The sequence below is a fragment of the Phyllobates terribilis genome, unplaced genomic scaffold, assembly GCF_046119375.1.
Source record: "Phyllobates terribilis strain yellow unplaced genomic scaffold, ASM4611937v1 Scaffold_3__8_contigs__length_932513732, whole genome shotgun sequence".
NCBI classification, from domain to species: domain Eukaryota; kingdom Metazoa; phylum Chordata; class Amphibia; order Anura; family Dendrobatidae; genus Phyllobates; species Phyllobates terribilis.
In genome coordinates, this window is record NW_027362763.1 from 490,023,232 (window position 1) to 490,045,698 (window position 22,467).

The 22,467-nt window shown below is 40.8% G+C and overlaps 1 protein-coding gene across 1 annotated transcript in view; it reads right to left on the reverse strand.

Moving 5' to 3' along the window:
- The window catches only part of MAN1A1 (mannosidase alpha class 1A member 1), a 202,408-nt gene that overhangs the window by 30,455 nt on the left and 149,486 nt on the right, over positions 1–22,467 (reverse strand). Inside the window, exons 6-7 of the mRNA XM_073675943.1 lie at positions 10,416–10,539; positions 8,650–8,743 (exon numbers count right to left, since the gene is read on the reverse strand). Coding sequence (XP_073532044.1) covers positions 8,650–8,743; positions 10,416–10,539 — 218 coding nt within the window. The remainder of the gene's footprint in view (positions 1–8,649; positions 8,744–10,415; positions 10,540–22,467) is intronic.

Genomic DNA, 22,467 nt, shown 5'->3' on the forward strand with positions numbered 1-22,467 from the left:
GACATTGATGACCTATCCTAAGGATAGGCCATCAATGCTAAAGCAGTGGACAACCTCTTCAATGTTTTAAAGTCTCATTCCTGGTCGGCTGCATCAACTGAAAGAAAGGCAAGCAGGGCTCGCCCAGGACGAGTGTAGAGCACATCTGAAAGATGCACCATATTTCTTAATTGCATACGGTAAGTCATACATTTGGCAAATCCTACTCAAGCACACACGGCCAGTTTTTAATTTAGTCCCACTGTTCCCCTGAGTATTGATATTTTTTTATTTTAAATCCGCCATAAAGTACCAGGAGGTATGAACATTTTTGTTTAGTGCTAATTTTTATGGACTTTCCAAGGGGGGCATTGTTCACAGGGTTGCACCAATGATATGTCCGCCCCTGATTCAATCCAATAATTTTATTCCCCATAAACAAAAGACATTTACTAAAATAGACATGTCAGGAAAACAGAAGGGTTTGCTTTGAGTCGACATATGTAGACTTACTGAAGAAACTATAGGGGTACGACCCAGACTGATAATCAGAGAATGGGACAGATTTTTGGCCCTGGTAGACATTCCCCCATTTGTTAATTGGCAGATCTGACTTTTTGCAGGCTATGAAATCATTTTTCGGCAGCACATCTCCCCACAGAAACGTGATGTGCTGCTGACAATATGCATGCTGTATGGAGAAAGAATAATCGCATTAACCATCAGTCCTACTGACCTAAAAAGCCATTCATAACCTCTCTCCTCCATACATCTCTGAACTAATCTCCCGATATATTCTCTTATGTAATCTCCAGTCCTCCCAAGACCTTCCCTCCTCCACACTTATTCGTTCCTCACCCAACCGCCTCCAAGACTTCTCCTGAATATCCCCCATCCTCTGGAATTCTGTGCCTCAACAAGTCCAATTATCCACCACACTTGGATCCGTCAGACGGAACCTGAAAACCCATCTCTTCAAACAAGCTTACAGCCTGCCATGACCTTGCTGCCACCTCCACACCGGAGCTACTGCAACCCCTCAACCTACTGTTTCCTTCCCCACCATCCTGTAGAATGTAAGCCCGCAAGTGCAGGGTCTTCTTCCCTCTGTACCAGTCTATCATTGTTAGTTTACTGTAAGTGATATCTGTATTTGGTATGTAACCCCTTCTTATTTACAGCACCATGGACTCAATGGTGCTATATAAATAAATAATAATAAGTCTGCCCCATACAGGATGATCAGCCTGTAAGTACTGGGCTTTAACCCTTTAGTTGAAACAGGTAGATCGACATTTTGAACCTTTGTTGGCTTGGACAGTTTTCGCACTTTTGATGTATATTCTATATATCAATTATTCAGTAAATTAGATTTTATATTAACCCTCAATACCTACAGTACAGACCAAAAGTTTGGACACACCTTCTCATTTAAAGATTTTTCTGTATTTTCCTGACTATGAAAATTGTACATTCACACTGAAGGCATCAAAACTATGAATTAACACATGTGGAATTATATACTTAACAAAGAAGTGTGAAACATCTGAAAATATTTCTTATATTTTAGGTTCTTCAAAGTAGCCACCTTTTGCTTTGATGACTGCTTTGCACACTCTTGGCATTCTCTTGATGAGCTTCAAGAGGTAGTCACCGGAAATGGTCTTCCAACAATCTTGAAGGAGTTCCCAGAGATGCTTAGGACTTGTTGGCCCTTTTGCCTTCACTCTGCGGCCCAGCTCACCCCAAACCATCTCGATTGGGTTCAGGTCTGGTGACTGTGGAGGCCAGGTCATCTGGCATAGCATCCCATCACTCTCCCTCTTGGTCAAATAGCCCTTACAGTGCCTGGAGGTGTGTTTTGGGTCATTGTCCTGTTGAAAAATAAATGATGGTCCAACTAAACGCAAACCAGATGGAATAGCATGCCGCTGCAAGATGCTGTGGTAGCCATGCTGGTTCAGTATGCCTTCAATTTTGAACAAATCCCCAACAGTGTCACCAGCAAAGCACCCCCACACCATCACACATCCTCCTCCATGCTTCACGGTGGGCACCAGGCATGTAGAGTCCATCCGTTCACCTTTCCTGCGTCGCACAAAGACATGGTGGTTGGAACCAAAGATCTCAAATTTGGACTCATCAGACCAAAGCACAGATTTCCACTGGTCTAATGTCCATTCCTTTTGTTCTTTAGCCCAAACAAGTCTCTTCTGCGTGTTGCATGTCCTTAGCAGTGGTTTCCTAGCAGCTATTTTACCATGAAGGCCTGCTGCACAAAGTCTCCTCTTAACAGTTGTTGTAGAGATGTGTCTGCTGCTAGAACTCTGTGTGGCATTGACTTGGTCTCTAATCTGAGCTGCTGTTAACCTGCGATTTCTGAGGCTGGTGACTCGGATAAACTTATCCTCAGAAGCAGAGGTGACTCTTGGTCTTCCTTTCCTTGGGCGGTCCTCATGTGAGCCAGTTTCTTTGTAGCGCTTGATGGTTTTTGCAACTGCACTTGGGGACACTTTCAAAGTTTGCCCAATTTTTCGGACTGACTGACCTTCATTTCTTAAAGTAATGATGGCCACTCGTTTTTCTTTACTTAGAATTTGTATTATGGCAAGAAAAAAGCAGCTAACAGTCTATTAAGTAGGACTATCAGCTGTGTATCCACCAGACTTCTGCACAACACAACTGATGGTCCCAACCCCATTTATAAGGCAAGAAATCCCACTTATTAAACCTGACACGGCACACCTGTGAAGTGAAAACCATTTCCGGTGACTACCTCTTGAAGCTCATCAAGAGAATGCCAAGAGTGTACAAAGCAGTCATCAAAGCAAAAGGTGGCTACTTTGAAGAACCTAGAATATAAGACATATTTTCAGTTGTTTCACACTTTTTTGTTAAGTATATAATTCCGCATGTGTTAAATCATAGTTGTGATGCCTTCAGTGTGAATGTACAATTTTCATAGTCAAGAAAATACAGAAAAATCTTTAAATGAGAAGGTGTGTCTAAACTTTTGGTCTGTACTTTATATATTATCTGAAAGTAGACACCTTGCGCATTGTACATGTAGGCACCTTCATGTAATGTTACTGCTATTAGCGGCTAAAAATATGACCTAAAAAGAGAATTAGATGCACCACAACTCCTTAAAATAAAAGTTTAAACTAGTTCAGGACAGGGCCATTTTTATGTTTTTTTTGCTGGCATCAGGAAATATATTGGTGGGGTAATAAAAGGAAATGTATGTCTTTACAGGTTTTTAATTTTTGGACCACCAACATACATTTTAACATTTTTTCCCCTTTCTGTAAGAATTATTTTTATATATCAAACAGTTTTTTTTCCATGGGGGGCAGGATTAGTGACATTTTTATTAATACGTTTTTTATTTATTTTCTACCTACTATATTTATTTTTGATATTGTGCCCCCACAAGCTCATTGAAATCTTTGGGAGTCATTTCAACATTTAAATACTATTTCTTTAAATCTGATTTCCCCTATAATTGGGGCTGGTACATTGGCACCAGTTACAGTGAAAATGCAGTCTCCTAGCTGCGCAGTAGCGTTGACTGGGTGTCTCCTAGGACCCAGCAGCTCCTTCTCCCTCCATAGACCCAATGATCACATTACCATTGGCTCAGGAGTAGAAAGCACCGTTAGCATTTCCTATTATTGTATACACAGAGCTTGTTCAACATTGTGTATACAGCTATCGGAAAGGCAGAGATGGTAATAAACTGTCTCTGCCTTCACTATTTGGGCTCAGCTGTGTTTGACAGCTAGCTACCCGCTCCTGCATTATCGTGTGCATTTAGAACATCACTGCAGAAGAGAACTGTGCTGAAATTAGTATTTTTTCTAGGAAAATTAGGTTCACAAGTGCATTGGTGGGTGTATCAGAGCACTTGAAGTCAATGGCTTCACATGGATTCCCCACACCGATGATGCCACCGAGTCTTGATTGATAATGGAGGCAGACTCTGCTGCATAATTTCTCTGGATACTCTTCACTGTCAGTAAAGAAGCAGAGGGTAGGAAAGGGAGAAGTGAAGAGGACTCAGACTGCAAATGCACCGATAAGCACACCAGTGTACCTGGCAGCCTAGTTTTAAGATGACTAAAAATTAATTTCTGCAATATTCTGCATCTTTCATAATGTCTAACACTGTCCTATGGCACACTTCCTCTGCTTGTGCAGGAGTAGAGGTGCCGACAGGCTCCCTGTAAGGTTTATACACAAGTGTAAGGGACGCAGACCCCCGCTCATAGTTGAGAATCCAGAGATGATGGCACATACTGGTGGGAAGCTAGAATTGTGCTCCAAGAGAGACTGTCCCTGCATCAAAAGAAAAGCTGCACAAACATATGCCGAGGAGACTTAGAAACTAATGTTTCCTATTGTGCACCTCTTAATATATATCCACCCACCATTTGGGATTAGCTGAATGAGAGCCTCAAGAATGCAGAGCTTGCTTTCCCTTAGAATGCGCTCTCCAGGATATATTGTAAATGTGTTCTTAAACCACCTACACTGCTGCGGTGCATATTAGCAGCCATGTATAGACCTATGTGGGAAGATTATATCCACCTGACGGGAGGCAGAATCAAGGATCCCAATGACACAAGTATAGTTAGGAACGCAAGTTACAATTTGTATAGTGAAGGTTAAAGAAACTTTAATCAAGTGACCTTTAACAACTTCCTTAGCTCCAAAGATACAGTGGGACCTCAGGAGCTCATGTCACAAAGCAAAATACATAGCGATGTAACATACTCTTTCTAAATTAGGGGACCTTGTAAAGTCTTGCATCTTGTTAGATGAACAAACAATCTTTATTAGTCCCTTAGTTACTGGTCACAAGGCAGAAACATTTCTGCTGCAGCAATTACTTTTCTGAATAGGGATATATATTTAAGAGAGACAACGAGTGAATAAAGGCACAAAAGTTTGCTTTGTTAATGCTCTGTACTTTTCATCCCTCTGTATTCTTGTGCTCTGCGTGACTCATTATCTACGAGTGCATACAGCCAGAGTGGCTTCACAATGTCTGGTACCGTGTGAGATCATCATTCAAGGCAGGCAGTATGTACAGGCTGGGAAGCAAATGTTCTTTCCAAGCTGAGAGACTGGCCAAGCCTGGAGATATTAAACTCGCAAATTGGATACATCATTAAATACATCAAAGTACAATACTTATACACCCAGGCTCGGACTGGCCCACAGGAGAACAGGTGAAACCTCTGGTAGACCCCTTTGCAGGAGTCAGCCTCCCTCCTCCCTATATGAGCAGTGGTCGGCCTCCCTCCTCCCTATATGAGCAGTGGTCGGCCTCCCTCCTCCCTATATGAGCAGTGGTCGGCCTCCCTCCTCCCTATATGAGCAGTGGTCGGCCTCCCTCCTCCCTATATGAGCAGTGGTCGGCCTCCCTCCTCCCTATATGAGCAGTGGTCGGCCTCCCTCCTCCCTATATGAGCAGTGGTCGGCCTCCCTCCTCCCTATATGAGCAGTGGTCGGCCTCCCTCCTCCCTATATGAGCAGTGGTCGGCCTCCCTCCTCCCTATATGAGCAGTGGTCGGCCTCCCTCCTCCCTATATGAGCAGTGGTCGGCCTCCCTCCTCCCTATATGAGCAGTGGTCGGCCTCCCTCCTCCCTATATGAGCAGTGGTCGGCCTCCCTCCTCCCTATATGAGCAGTGGTCGGCCTCCCTCCTCCCTATATGAGCAGTGGTCGGCCTCCCTCCTCCCTATATGAGCAGTGGTCGGCCTCCCTCCTCCCTATATGAGCAGTGGTCGGCCTCCCTCCTCCCTATATGAGCAGTGGTCGGCCTCCCTCCTCCCTATATGAGCAGTGGTCGGCCTCCCTCCTCCCTATATGAGCAGTGGTCGGCCTCCCTCCTCCCTATATGAGCAGTGGTCGGCCTCCCTCCTCCCTATATGAGCAGTGGTCGGCCTCCCTCCTCCCTATATGAGCAGTGGTCGGCCTCCCTCCTCCCTATATGAGCAGTGGTCGGCCTCCCTCCTCCCTATATGAGCAGTGGTCGGCCTCCCTCCTCCCTATATGAGCAGTGGTCGGCCTCCCTCCTCCCTATATGAGCAGTAGTCAGCCTCCCTCCTCCCTATATGAGCAGTAGTCAGCCTCCCTCCTCCCTATATGAGCAGTGGTCGGCCTCCCTCCTCCCTATATGAGCAGTGGTCGGCCTCCCTCCTCCCTATATGAGCAGTGGTCGGCCTCCCTCCTCCCTATATGAGCACTAGTCGGCCTCCCTCCTCCCTATATGAGCAGTAGTCAGCCTCCCTCCTCCCTATATGAGCAGTAGTCGGCCTCCCTCCTCCCTATATGAGCAGTAGTCGGCCTCCCTCCTCCCTATATGAGCACTAGTCGGCCTCCCTCCTCCCTATATGAGCAGTAGTTGGCACGAAACACCCGACTCCCTATGTGCAGATAAAAGCGGCATCTCATCTCTTATTCAACAAACTTCCCAGTGTATTGTTATATAGAAACAGAGGTAAATTTGTGAATGAAGATCATGTAATGTATGCATGTAAATGAACAGTGGGCCCCCACGGTAAATGATGTTGCTGGGCCCGCGTCATCACTGTCCGACACTGTATATACCATATGGGTAGAGGTATTGAGAGACACCTTTTAAGGGGAATCAGTCACCAGGTTTTTGCCACCTAAGATGAGAGCAGCATAATGTAGACACAGACCCTGATTCTGATGTATCACATATAGGGGTGCTTGCTGTAGTTTTGATTATCACTAGAGGACTAGTAAACCTTCTGCATAGTTCTCCATATTCATGAGCTCTGTATAACTCCACCACAGATTCAGTTTTCTGCCTATGCACAGGTGTGGGCGGGGCTATACAGAGCTCAGCATTCCGAGAACTGGTAGTTCTGCAGCAGATAAAACTGATTCTATGAAAAAATACAACACGCAGCTCAGTAAGTGATACCTTATTGGAATCAGGGTCTCTGTCCCTACATCATGTCATTCTCAGATGGGGCAGGACAAATCTGGAGATAGATTCCCTTTAATGAACCAAAGCAACTCAATCATGAAGTGGCTGATGATTTAAAGTTACAGAGCAGGATCGCAGTATGAGGAGGCGCATAGTGCATAAATGTTGCCAACGAGCTGCTGACTAAGTGCCAAGCTCCAAACCAGCTTTGGTATTAACATCAGCACAAAACTGTGTACCAGGAGCTTCATGGCTGAGCAGCTGCACGGAAACCTTACATCACCAAGTGTCAGAGTGATTATAAAGCATGCTGCCACTGCACTCCAGGAACAGTGGAAATGTGTTCTGTGGAGTGACACATGCTGCTTTGAAAAAAAAAAAATCTCGACCGTCCTCACCAGGAGTTGCAAAAATAATCAAAAAGGTTTTTTTTTTTTTTTTTGTTAATTTCTCCATACACAAAAGCAACATTTCAACCCTCATGGTCTTTATCAAGTATTATTTTGCAATCCCTGGTTAGTGCTGTCAAGATTTTTTTCATTGGATTGTTTTGAGACTAGTGGTTCCTGTTTTGTTTTTTATTTTTTACTGTGTCGATCACAATTGTGAGAGTGTGCTGCAGACATTTGTGCTGTTTTTTTACATCATACTTCTGTCACTGTAAAGACATCTAACAGCATTGTCCTTTTAAACTTTAAAGATTGGCCTAGGCCTCTTTGTTCCAGAGGGGATGGAGGTGGTGTGAGGAGCACTCAACACAGTGAGACAGGCAGATGGAGCTGCTGCAGCTTCAAGCAACTGTTTTCCCTCAGTACAGTGCTGGATTCACAGCCACACAGGTAAGTAATGCTGTAAGTAATAATGTTCTTTATGTTTCTGTCCTACACAGAGAAAGAAAAGCAGGAATCCCGCAAGCCCGTGTGTGCTGTGCATGGGAGACAGCATATAGCAGTTAGTCTCCTCCCACTGGCTCAGCGATAACTGAAAATTAGAGGAAGAGCGTGCAAATGAGAAAACTGGTAAAATATGCATGCTATAATTCATAATGGACAGAAATCGTGTTATTCCTTATGCACAACTCACAACAGCTTGTTTTAAAAACGTCAGGTACAATTACTGCAACAGCATCCAAAGACATTAAGGGCAATTATCTGGAAAATGTTTGGAGAAAGGCCTTTTCTGTTTCATTATTACTGTCACTGTGCACAAAGGTCAGTCAGTAAAGGGGTTTGGAGAGCTTGATATAGAAGAACTTGTCTGGATAGCATGGGAGCTCAATCCCACCAAACACCTTTGGGATTAATTAAGATTGTGAGGACAGACAGTGATGTTGGGCAAGGGGGCCTGGCTTGCAAACGCTCTTCTGGATGAATGAGCAAAAGTTTCCAGACACTTCAAAATCTTATAAAAAGCCTCCAAAGATTTTTTAGCTGTTACAATTGCAAACAGATGCGAGTGGGGTCGAACTCCATATTAATGCCTATGGATTTAGAATGGGAGGTCATAAAAGCTCCAATAGGTGTCCTAATAAAATACACTGTATGTACAAAAGTGTTATTTTGCATTAGCTGCCAGTTCTCATTAATTTAGTAAAACTACGTTATATTCAGTGCATTTTTTACATAATTACATGCAATGGATTATGTATAGAATATGTGATTATCATATTTTCTAATTAGCACCAATAATTAGGCGACACTTACGTTGTCCCCATTGGCCACTGCTGGGATTCAGGTAGTTGGGATAAAGCCCCTGTGGTTTATCCAGCCGACTTAACACTTTCCGAATGTTCATTACCTAAGATAAGCATTGGGATTTGGGTTCATTAACAGTGGAGTCAAGTGTTCTGGAACAGATATAGTATGTCTAGTAGAATACATGGACTAGCTGCTACATACACAGGCATTATCATTCAAAATAGATTGCTTTTCCATACAGTCAGATTTTACAATTATTTTTCTTAATACCTGTGGGGAAAGCATAGAGAACTGCTAGGCACTAAATCAGGAATGGGTAAAAATCATGCCAGAAGAGACGAAGCATCAGAAATGGTAAAAGGAAAGAATCACCTATATTTTACACAAGTTCACGTGAAATAATTCTAAATGCACATGTATACAATGTAGCCAAAATAGCTAGAGAATCCAGTGTATAAGTGCCATATACCTCACTGGGGCCTGGTAAATAGGATAGATGATTCTAACACATTACTGAATTTTCTGAGCTAAATAAATGGTACAATAAAGGGAAATTCACACATGGCAGATTTGTTGCATACATTTCTGTGACAATCAGTTGTATTGATCCTGATAAAGCTGTTATGGTGGCAAGCGCATGGATTTCTGCAGGTCCCAAAAATAATAAAAAAAAAAAAAGTCAGAAATTTCAGAAATAAATCTACCATGTGTGAACTCCCCACCTTCTGTTCATCAGTCCAATACCTTGTACAATTGGCCCTGGTATGGATCCATCTGTTATGGCACCTTAACCCCTTCATGACTGGGACATTTTCATTTTCTTTGCGCTAGTTTTTTCTTCTTCTTCCAAGAGCCACACATTTTTTTTATCTGTCCATCAAAATAGCCGCGAGGGCTTTGGTTTTTTTAGCTGGATGAGTTATTGTCGTTTTGAATGACAACATTTACTTTACCGTGTAATCAACTGAAAATACTTTCAAATGTAATAAAATGGTGAAAAAAATGCAAATCCCCCATATTTTTTTTCTTTAATTTTGTTTTGACAGCACTCATTATGCAGTAAAAATGGCAGTATGATTCTTCAAGTCAGTATGAGCGCAAACATACCAGACTTATAAAAGGATTTATTTTTATACTTTAGTTATAAAAAACAGCCCCAAACTTTATGAAAAGAATAAAGCACAGTTTGTTTCCCTTTTTTTTTTTTTTTTTTAAAATCGACTGCAGTCAAGGGACGCGTTTCCAAAAAAAACCAAAAAACCTTTAATCAAGGTATATAACCACACTTCTAGAAAATGACAAATCTCAGCAGGCACTACCCTTTCCTATTGTCACAGTGTTCAGATGTAGAAACCTTTAAAGTGAACCTGACACCTTATACATGCACTCCAACCCATGGGCATAATGTATCAGCATTAGGATCTCAGCCAGGTCTGTTTGATTCTGAAACGCTGCCATGTTTCAGAGGAAAACATGCTTTAAAAGCTGCCGGGGACCGAGCCACACAGACTAGACACGTGAGTGCCCGGCGGTTTCTCCCCGCCCGCTGCCCTGGATGGACAGGCCTATGTTTGCCACTGGCAGCATCAGCTGTTGGGTTCACTTTAAAGCTATTGGAGGGTGGTGAAGTTACAGTAGACAATGTAATCTTTAGTAGGAAACATCTAAAAATATGATTAAAATATTCTATTACATGTATAAAACTTTAGGGGAGATCTACCTGTAAAGCCAAATATCGCGTGTTTTAATCTACAGTCACAGTTAGTACTTGCCTTCTCAGCAAAAAGTGGATTTCCAGATACTTCACTTAAGTGGATGAACTCTAGGTGCAGGGTTCCAAACTCCGCCAAGATACTGCTGCCTCCAGAAGCCCATGGCCAATTCCGACCGATTCCACTAAAGAAAAACGGAAAGACATATAACATGTATAATGGCATGTAATGCAGAAATTGGGGAGCACTACATACAGTATTAGGCTTAGTGCCCACCATGCAGAAATGAAGTAGAAATTTTCCTGAGCATTTCTGCATCTCCTTGGTAGAAAAACGCATGCGGTTTTTACATGCGTTTTTGACGCATATTTGACGTGTATTTGCATGCGTATTTGCCATGCATTTTTCCAGTGCATTGTATAGGCAAATACGCATGCAGAAATGCACAAGAATTGGTCATGTCCATATTTTTTCTGCGAGTAAAATACACGCAGAAAAAATCCTGACCATGTGCACAGAACTTGCAGAATGTCATAGGAAGTCATGGGATAAGGTATGCAATGCGTTTCTGGAGCGGTTCCAAGCTGCAAATCCGCACCAAAAACGCATCGTGGGCACACAGTCTAAAATGAATACACAGCAGTAGCTACAATACAAGCACAGGGTACGTACGCCTGTGTATTCATGTATTACTGTAGGCAGTGCTGGACAATTTCTACATTTTCTGCTGTGTGCATTGAAGGATGTGGCTATTCCCAAGGCCTTGGACCCCATTGTTTTTACGTTGAGCCCAGTACAGCTGAATCCTATCCTTCCCCAGTTTGAGGCGAGTCTTTAGTATAGTGTCCTATCTAATAGGCATCAACTTTTTGCTGAAAGATAGGTACAAACATGAGGTACTTTGCATTTGTTTTGATCCAAGGGTGTGAGCCTATGTAGAATTCATGTACGTAATACTGGCCTGTAGAACATGTAATTTGTTCATGTTGTATAGCAGTGTTTTATGTACAATACATACATTTTTTTTGTTCAAATAAATAAGCTTTCAGTAAGGTACATTTCAGTGGACATAGTATTACATTTGTTGCCATAAATGTTTGATGGATTTTTTTCAGTATGTTTATTGCCATTTTCACTGGGCACAAAAATCGATCGCTTTAAACTTTTTCAGCCTAGTATGGATTTACACTTTCTTTCGTAATACTGATTTGGGAACCACTATGACATCACTATTTTGTTCAATAAAATGCCATGGTCCATGGCAGCAATCCAACAGTCAATAGGGTCTGGTAGGTACTGTTGAAAATCCATCAGGCCTTTGACCCAGCACTTCCATTATTTTTTATGGTTCTGGTCCTATGAGAGCAGAACCACCAAAATAACTACATAGATGTGAACAGAGCCTAATTGTACGTTAGACGGCTGCTGAGTGGCTACATGCAATCAGATGGGTGGTTGGGTAATGGGTGGCTTAGACAGGCCGACCACACTGAGTGAAGAATGATCTCAATAATACAATTGTTTTGTGCACATAGAATACCTTGTTCTTGGCAGCACTTCACCTGTTTACCCAGAACAATGTGCTGAAGATGAATTGTGATTTTTAAGTTTGCTATCTGACAAACAAGCAATTTGTTCATTTGCTGATAGTCCTTTCTAAACCAGCTGACAATCTATGATCAGCTTGTTGAAATGGGCCTTCTACCAGGACAAAAATAACCACTAGAGATTAGCAGAAGGGAATTCTACTCTAATACTACAAAAATCCACATTCGCCAAAATGCTGATTTTTTTGTAATTTGCTTCCACACTGATTTAGCAAAATGAATGGTGGTGCCATGTTTCTGAACCATAAAGGGCCATCAAAAGGTTGAAAAGAAAAAAAAAGAAAAATTACTTATACAATACTTCTGTAATTGGGCCTCTCATGCTAGGACGATTCTGCACATGTAATGTCCTTAAATACGCTTGCGCAGAACTCTACCGGGCCTCATCAAAGTCGGAGGTCCTGTGATTCAGTGATAAGATGTGGCAAAGATTGGATGGGTGACTGAAGAGTGATGGAGCTGGAGAGGTGAGCGGTAATCTGAATATAAATATTTTTTAGTTTTATATTTTTAGGTTCATTATGCTCTGGGGTCTGGAGAGACCCCAGTGCATAATAAGTGACATTACATTTGTGGAGAACACTTTCTCTGCAAATCAAATGTCCCATGAACATCCACAGAAACAAGCAACTTTGAATTCTGCCTGAAAAAACCCCCGCAATTCTGAGAATTGTTTTTACGGCGTTAATTGTGTGGTGAAAATAACCTGGGGTGGCTACATTTTTATTGATACAATTTTAGGAGATATGACATTTTGACCACTTCTTACAGCATTTTTTTGTACTTTTGCGGTGACAAAAACCCTGAAATGTTGTAGTTTTTAATTTTTTTCTGTTTACCGTGTTTACCAATTGGGTTAATTATTTTTATATTTTGAAAGAGCTTTTTTTTTGGAAGATACCATGTGTATTTTTTTAAATATATTTATTTTTTTAATGGGGAAAAAAAGAGTGGTAAGTTCATATTTTTTCCCTTTTTTAAAAAAACAAAAAACTTTACTGTATTTATTACTCCCCTTAGGGCAGTGATGTCACACAAACACACAGAGGGAGAAAATATAAAACTTGGACAAAGTGGCGGGCCAACCAGTATACAGTATTATTGTCCCCACAGAGTCCTCCATACAGAATAATGGACCCCACAGAGTCCTCCATACAGTATAATGGGCCCACATAGTCCTCTATACAGTATAATGGACCCCAGAGTCCTCCATACAGTATAATGGGCCCACATAGTCCTCCATACAGAATAATGGGCCCCACATAGTCCTCCATACAGTATAATGGGCCTCACAGAGTCCTCCATACAGAATTATGGGGCCCCACATAGTCCTCCATACAGCATAATGAGCCCCACATAGTCCTCCATACAGAATAATGGCCCCACATAGTCCTCCATACAGAATAATGGGCCCCACATAGTCCTCCATACAGTATAGTGGGCCTCACAGAGTCCTCCATACAGAATAATGGCACCACATAGGGGTGGTGGTTGTGGTGGCCCACGGGCCAGAGTTTGGCATGTATGCCTTAGGGGATTAGAACCTGCAAATCATCTGTTCGCTTATGCTATATACAGCAACACCACAGTTTAGTTTCAAAGAAGCTCCCTGATGACAAGCACGGAGGTCTTCAACAGACCTTCGTCTGTCATAGCAATCCATCAGCGCCCCGCGATTGGGTCACGGGGAACTAACAGAAGCACAGAATGATGCATCCCCATGCTGGCATGCTGTTAATGCCAGTGTAAGTTTGGCAGCAGCATTTAACCAGTTAACAGTCGTGGCTGTTAGAGGCAGGTCCTGAGTGTGTCACAGCCAATATGTACCGGGTATGGCTACCAACTTGTGCTGAACATGTATGGCATGCATCAATAAGGAGTTTAAAAGATGTCCAGAAAAAAATTAAAATAAAATCACAGACAACGATTAATTACGGACAAATGGGAAAATTCTAACAAATCCCCAATAATAAGTGATATATGCCTACGGTACTTCCTAGAATGCTGCTATGATCACGTGTGATCTGCATAATGCTAATTAGTGACGATAATCATGAACACTAGGAGTTATCCTACTTTTATGGACTGTTTAGAAATGTATGGATGATTGGCAACAGTCCCTTAGAAACTTTAAATGATCTTGCTTGTACCTAGATACATTTCATATGCCAGCAGACATTTAGGTCTTTGAATGGATAGATTGTATCAAACACTGGCTAAAAACACAACCTTGATAGAGAGATATTTGATAAAGAAACTGAAAGATGAATGGAGAGAGAAGATTGAAAAGTTCTTAAATAAGAACTGTACTTTCAAAAAAAAATTGCAAAAATCAAACATGCATATGTGTCTTTTTTTATAGTGTATGGAAACTTCTGGTTTCAACTGTAAAGGCTAAAATTATTCGTATTCATCACTTACACACAACAGTTCATTCGGAAGAGTTATCTGAAAGTATAGTTATCCTTTAAAGTTTAATAAAGCAACTTGTAGTAATCAACTTCTATGGAACTTTTGTATTTTAACATGGGATCAACTCAAACTCCCTATATCATCAGTTACTACATGATTTTGTTGGTATATTTCTAATTTATTATAAACTCCCTACATCATCAGTTACTACATGATTTTGTTGGTATATTTCTAATTTATTATAGCACCAAAAAAGTGGTATTATGTAAACGGCTGGTTAGACAATGGTCTAGTTGCTGCTGTCTTAATTAATGGCTGCGCTTTAATATGGTAAATATACTGTGTATTTAGACAATGGTGAAGCTCTCCGCTTACCACATGCGTAGTGCTAAATAATTTCACAATGAAGCAACTGCTTTGTATGATAACAGAAAGAGCTCAATTGCAGTGTTTTGCCATGGTTCAGCTCTTATAAACTCATTCTTACAAAACTGGGAAATGGGCCAATTTAAATCATGTAAAATATTCAGAACAGCTTATTACTTACTACTTGTTGCTTTTCAGTGCTGTTTATGTATTCTAGAAACCATAGGAAAGCTTTAAATTCCAATTTCAGTCTTGCTGCCAAATCTACTTAATGAGGGATATCTTTGATGACAAAGTTTGGGCGCCAGAGACATCAGCACCTGCTGACTCAGTTCTGAATATCGTAAAATAACGCAAATATTAAAAAGAGGAAAGTGTGGACCCCACATGCTGTAAAATGCAGAGGGTCCAGTACTGGGCTTCATGCCGCTGCTCAGGTCACAGAGTTTTGGCTGCAGCATTGTGATCACATCGACAGTGCGCATCACTGCTGTAGTCAACCCCCAAGCTCAGCGGCTTGGCCGAGGTAGACGCACAAGTCACCGAGCTCAGTGATCGGTTACAGCGTTGATGTGCACTGTCAGTGGGACGTCACTGTTGCAGCCAAAACACAAACCTGAGCGGCTGTGGGAGCCGGCGCACAACCCAGGGAGAGAGAATACCTTTTTTTTAAGTTTGTAGTTCACTTTCTGAAAATGTTAAATCCCTTTAACAAGTCAAACAGTAGGTGGTAAGCATAACCTCTATAAGCAACTGCACCGCCATGACGGCCTATGGCAGCAACCGTGTTGTAACAAAACCTACATAGAGAGAGAAATGACAAAATCCCAAAAAGTATATAGCACCCTACGAATACCACAAAAGTACACATACCCAAGAAAATAGTATTCAAAAATTAGGCAATTACAGAAATAATTTTACAGCCATTAATCTTAAGAACACCACAAGATGAGAAGACAATATTAAAAAGAAAAAAAGAGGGGACTGGACGTGCCTTACCAGACAATGAACACGAGTGGGTTGTGTGTGTGTGTTCTTTTCCCTTTTTCCTCAATTCATATTTTATTCAAAATTTTTGCATTATTACATTTTTTTCCTTTTTATATATGCAGTGCTAACCACTGAGCCACCGTGCTGCCCAGTTTATGCATTATATCTATTCCACAGCAAAATATTTTTGTATATATTTATATTCCTATAAAATATTGAGAATTATCTATTTTATTAAATGCATATGAATATATTTATTTATATACAAGTTTTTTCTGTACTATATATCTGTATAATTTATATGTTGTATATTTATAACTATAATAATGATGTGTTTCTGAGAATAATTTTAATATGTATATATTTGTTTTTGCACATTTAGCATATTTTCTTTTACACATCTTTATATATTTTGTTTTTTATTTTTCAAATATTTTTATACATATATTTGTTTCATTTTTTTCCCCATATTCACCCCATTTTTTGGCATATCCCTTATTGAATTTTCACTCCATCAATTGCTTTTCATTTTCTCTTTACATTCATACATGCACAGTGTTTATTTTACCTCTTTGTTCCTTAAAATAAAACAGCACAGCCAAAACAATATAAGTAATTTTAAAAAAATTCCACAATAATTCAATTAGAAACATAACAAAAAGGCAGTGATATTCACCAGCCAAGATCTCAAGGAAAATCCAGCCAAGATCTCAAGGAAAGTCTTTTCTCAAGGAAAAGACAAAGCATAAATAAGTAATAACGTGTGCATTTCATAAAGAAGAAATATATTGTAAATAAGTGTCTAGTGACGATCATAAATACACATTATGATGGAAGTTTTCACCACAAGTATATTGCACAAGGCCAATCATAAAAGAACCCAGAAGAGAAGTGTAAAGGTACTGACCATGGAGGGCACATCATAATCCCCTCTCACCACTCCAACTCGCGTTTCGCTACCGCTGCCTCAGGGAGTGTGGTGGAGGGGAAGTGATGAGGAGCGCTATTTTACTGGGTGCCATATGAGCACTGATGTCATCTCCACGCCAGAGGCAGTGCATGCATTATCGAAAAGCTACAAAGCGTTTGTGATGCAATGCCTTGCTAGCCAACTCGGTGGAGAACCAGGCGCATACGCAGGATGGTGCACAGCACACCTCACAGACATTTTTAAAATTAAAAAAGAATGGGAACTATATGAGGAAAAGTGCATGTTGCAGATAATTTTAAACACAAAGAATCGCTGAGGTATACAATGGACCAATACATAGCACTCTATTATTAAAGCAGAACAGGTGAAGTAAAGGAGTGTGTAATGGTATACAATAAATAGAAAGTGAGGACCCTTGACGCGCAGGGCTGTGGAGGAGGAGTCTGTCTATTTTGGTGGAGTCGGAGTGGGTATAAAATGGACCGACTCCAACTTTTAAAATAAATAATAAATTGGGTACAGTAGTTCAATGCAGTTTGTGGGGAATATTTTTTCATAAGAATTTGGGAAAGTTATGAAATGTCCTATGTCTGTCTGTCCTATTCCTGATCTAAGGGTCTAGACTTTTAGCTGAGATTAATCTGTGCTACAGTAAATTTATCAATTAAACATGAGCCATGTATGAGGGAGTCGGAGTCATGGAAATTGAGGAGTCTGAGTTGGAGTCAGAGGTTTGGCTTACAGACTCCACAGCCCTGTTGACGCGGGTTGCAAGCTTGGTTAATATTTTGGCCAAAATAAGCAATACCTCCTATTATATAATTATACTTTTTTCATCTTACAGGGTGCAGCCAAGCCCATCAATGGTGACCTTGTAAATTCTGGGCTTTCACCTCTGTAATGCACTGATAGTGTGCTGGGCAACCCGCCTAATCGACTAGTAGGGGCATGTAATAGGTTAATGGCTAGTGCTACATGTGTGTGAACTGCACTCCATTGCAAGTTTCATCTGCATGCAGTTTTAATGCTAGGCAATCACTCCCTCCATGGAGTGAGATATTGAGTGATTGTTCATCAGCATTCTGCACCTGTGTTACCTCCTTCTCCTTCTAATAAGGGGGTCTAAAAAACCAGACAATGTGAACTGAGGTCTAAGATGGCAGACATACAAGAAACAGAGGCATGTTCACACTAGCAAAAAAGAAAAAAAGAAGCAAGACAAAATTATATCTCATACCCTACCATAATTATATATAAATGTAAAGCAAAGTTGCATAATAAATATAGGGTACTTAGTGAACTATTTTTGATCAAAAAAAGTATACAAGCCGTCCCACCAGCGGCAAGGTGACCCTAAATTGGGACGGTACCTATACTGCCTATATTAAAAACCTTACTGTATATCAAAGTTGAAGTAATGCATATAAAAGGGTAGACAAATAGAACCGGGTCCCAACTCCAGACCACCTAGGCCCGTGGTAAGCTACATATATACCAATCAGCTCAACAAAGGGCATGCCACACCCTTAAATTGCACAGAATGCAAACAAGTCAAAAAACCAGACAATGTGAACTGAGGTCTAAGATGGCAGACATGCAAGAAACAGAGGCATGTTCACACTAGCAAAAAAGAAAAAAAGAAGCAAGACAAAATTATATCTCATACCCTACCATAATTATATATAAATGTAAAGCAAAGTTGCATAATAAATATAGGGTACTTAGTGAACTATTTTTGATCAAAAAAAGTATACAAAGTTGAAGTAATGCATATAAAAGGGTAGACAAATAGAACCGGGTCCCAACTCCAGACCACCTAGGCCCGTGGTAAGCTACATATATACCAATCAGCTCAACAAAGGGCATGCCACACCCTTAAATTGCACAGAATGCAAACAAGTCAAAAAACCAGACAATGTGAACTGAGGTCTAAGATGGCAGACATGCAAGAAACAGAGGCATGTTCACACTAGCAAAAAAGAAAAAAAGAAGCAAGACAAAATTATATCTCATACCCTACCATAATTATATATAAATGTAAAGCAAAGTTGCATAATAAATATAGGGTACTTAGTGAACTATTTTTGATCAAAAAAAGTATACAAAGTTGAAGTAATGCATATAAAAGGGTAGACAAATAGAACCGGGTCCCAACTCCAGACCACCTAGGCCCGTGGTAAGCTACATATATACCAATCAGCTCAACAAAGGGCATGCCACACCCTTAAATTGCACAGAATGCAAACAAGTCAAAAAACCAGACAATGTGAACTGAGGTCTAAGATGGCAGACATACAAGAAACAGAGGCATGCATTACTTCAACTTTGATATACAGTAAGGTTTTTAATATAGGCAGTATAGGTACCGTCCCAATTTAGGGTCACCTTGCCGCTGGTGGGACGGCTTGTATACTTTTTTTGATCAAAAATAGTTCACTAAGTACCCTATATTTATTATGCAACTTTGCTTTACATTTATATATAATTATGGTAGGGTATGAGATATAATTTTGTCTTGCTTCTTTTTTTCTTTTTTGCTAGTGTGAACATGCCTCTGTTTCTTGTATGTCTGCCATCTTAGACCTCAGTTCACATTGTCTGGTTTTTTGACTTGTTTGCATTCTGTGCAATTTAAGGGTGTGGCATGCCCTTTGTTGAGCTGATTGGTATATATGTAGCTTACCACGGGCCTAGGTGGTCTGGAGTTGGGACCCGGTTCTATTTGTCTACCCTTTTATATGCATTACTTCAACTTTGATATACAGTAAGGTTTTTAATATAGGCAGTATAGGTACCGTCCCAATTTAGGGTCACCTTGCCGCTGGTGGGACGGCTTGTATACTTTTTTTGATCAAAAATAGTTCACTAAGTACCCTATATTTATTATGCAACTTTGCTTTACATTTATATATAATTATGGTAGGGTATGAGATATAATTTTGTCTTGCTTCTTTTTTTTCTTTTTTGCTAATAAGGGGGTCTGCTGCATCCTGTTGTCCATTTCTGTACTGTGTATTAGAAAACTTCATAAGTTTTCATTATACAGTCAATACATTCTATTTGCCAACAGTACAATGAGTCTTCAATTTCTATGGCCGCTTGAAAGCTGTAACATTTTTAGACTAAAGCACTGCTTTGGCGAGTAGCACCCAATATCGCCTCTTGCCTATCAGGGCTAAAGTCTCCTTCAGATGTTTACGGGACATGGTATCCTTTAACAGCGAGTATGAGGAGATAAAATTGATGTCCGTGCCTAAAGCTCAATAAATCGGTTCTTGTAATGATGGGAAGCATAGCAGTTTTGCTATGGTCTATTTGCACTACATTTATAGTGCATGTTCATGTGTCGGAAAAAGAATCTGATGCAAATACTTAAGATGGCTATAGGCCCCCGGTGGGCCCAATAAATAAACTGTGTTTTGGAATCTGATTCTGTGGTATATATTGATAGAGACTAAAGTAACAGTAATGAATATCCTCCAATCTCAATATCAGTTTGAAAATGTGTATGGCTCTACTGATTAGATGATCGATGAATTGTTGTGCACTATTAATACTTAAAGCAGTATTCCCCAACTCCAGTCCTCAAGAGCCACCAACAGGTCATGTTTTCAGGATTTCCTTACTATTACACAGGTAATGGAATTATTGCCTGTGCAGGTGATGTAATTATCACATGGGCAATACTAAGGAAATCCTGAAAACATGACCTGTTGGGGGCTCTTGAGGACTAGAGTTGGGGAACACTGAATTAAAGGATTATTCCTATTATTATCAAGTTATCCCATATCCTTTTTATAAGGAATAACTTGCTGATCGCTAAGGGTCCGAAAGCAATCCTGAGATCAGGGCTTTAGAACCCCGGAGCCGCCCTGGATTGAGTGGAGATGTGCATGTGCGGCCTCCACTCCATTCATTGGCTAGAGGACTGCCAAATACAGTCCTTCAAACAAAATACAACTGGAAAAAATAGAAAAGGGGGCTCAGAGCAAGTCTGCACAAATGGATAAGGTCATTGTGATTATAGGCTCACCTTGTGGAGTTGTGCTAGAGACAAGCATATGTGTGTAGGTGATCAGGATGCTGTCCAAGTCTTGGACTTTAGTATTCGGTTGCTAAACTCAATGAAGGTGCGAGGTATCCTGTGGATGACTGGAGATCGTGTTTCCATTATTCTATCAGGCGCACTTGTTTGGAATGAAAGAAGTTCTCCGTTCCGGAACGTCATAAGAATTTTATTGAAGGAAGGAATGGTGTCAAATAGCAAAATGTTTAGGAACATAACCCACTTTTCCTTAAGCTGAAAGACTAAAAATATTCCAAAACGTGTGTGCCGAATAGTGTTTCCACTACTCTAATTTGAACCCCGGACAGTCATCTCCAATCACCCACAGAGCACAGTTCTTGCCTTTTTCCTGCACTCTCAGACAATGAATGGAGTGGAGACTGTACAGTGATCCGATACTGTACGCATACTAGCTAAATAAACCTCTCCAGGGTTCATCTATTTATAACTCTGCCAATACAGACAAGTTCTGCATTATGCTCTGGGACGGATCATGTTTCCAGCCGCTGAAAGTGGCCTCTGGTAATTATCTGGTATGGAGAGCCATGCCTCCCATTGTCCTATAAGTGCAGAGTATCAGCTGGCTGGCAGCTGTATGCTTCATCACAGCAGTGGACAAGTAGCATCATGGAAGAGGATGCTGGCAGCGATGGACGCCGCCAGTACCCTTCCTCTAAGGGTTTCTATTGCCGTCATTCTGAGATCGGACTACTGCAGTGCCATAAACAGACTTGTTACATTCTGACAGTATGGAGATGGAGAAGCAAGAGAGGCCACATGATTTCTATTAGGAATATGCAGCCGTTAGCTAGGCAGACACTTAAAATTCAGCAATGAGCTATGATTACTATTTGCACAAAAAATAACAAAAAAACTATTACCCACAAAACTTTCCAGCAGCCACAGACTCCATGACACTCCATTACAACAGATTATATTTCGACCGGAATAATGGAGAATGCCCAGCAATGGAGTCATGCTCGCAACCTAAAGTCATCCATTGATGAGTCTTCATCTCGAAAAGTTGAGAGTTTATTATTCTGATCGTTAGAAACTATATTTGGACAAATTGCACAGTTGTTGTATATCATTATTAATGCTTTTCATTGTTAAGTGCATGCACAGGAGGAAACAATGATTGATATACCAATTAGAACATTTACCATTACCGTCTGGATGATGAAAGTTTAGCAGTAAAATGTAATCACTGATAGAATATGTATGTGACACAGTTTAGGGGTCTGGTGTATTCCTGAGCAAAGCACTCACCTAGTCTGTCCCTGACCTCCCCATAATGACTGATGGACTGCTGTGTATACTGAAGCCAATGTCAGTCAGTGCCAGACACCCGCTCATCAATCACTGCTATGACTGTGGAATGGAGGAGCTCTTCCTGTATGATGTTAGGGCTCATTCAGATAGACCGCTAATCAGAAAACAAGTATAGAAACGCTCCTTCCAGATAATCGCTCCATGCAGCGAAATCAGTATCGCAAGCATCCAACAAGCAAGCAAAACAGTGATTTTAAAGGAGCCATAAAAATAATCATTATTGACAGCACATAAAAGTTGATGTACTGCCGATAAAGAAATTTTATGAGCACAGAACGATTAAGTTAACGATCGTTCTGTGCCCACAAAGTGTGGTCGGCTAGTCTAAGCAGGCTATAAAAACGACTGTTCCATGTAAACCTGGTATAAGCGCTGTGCTGTCTGCTTCGAAGCATTCAGAGCTCTCCC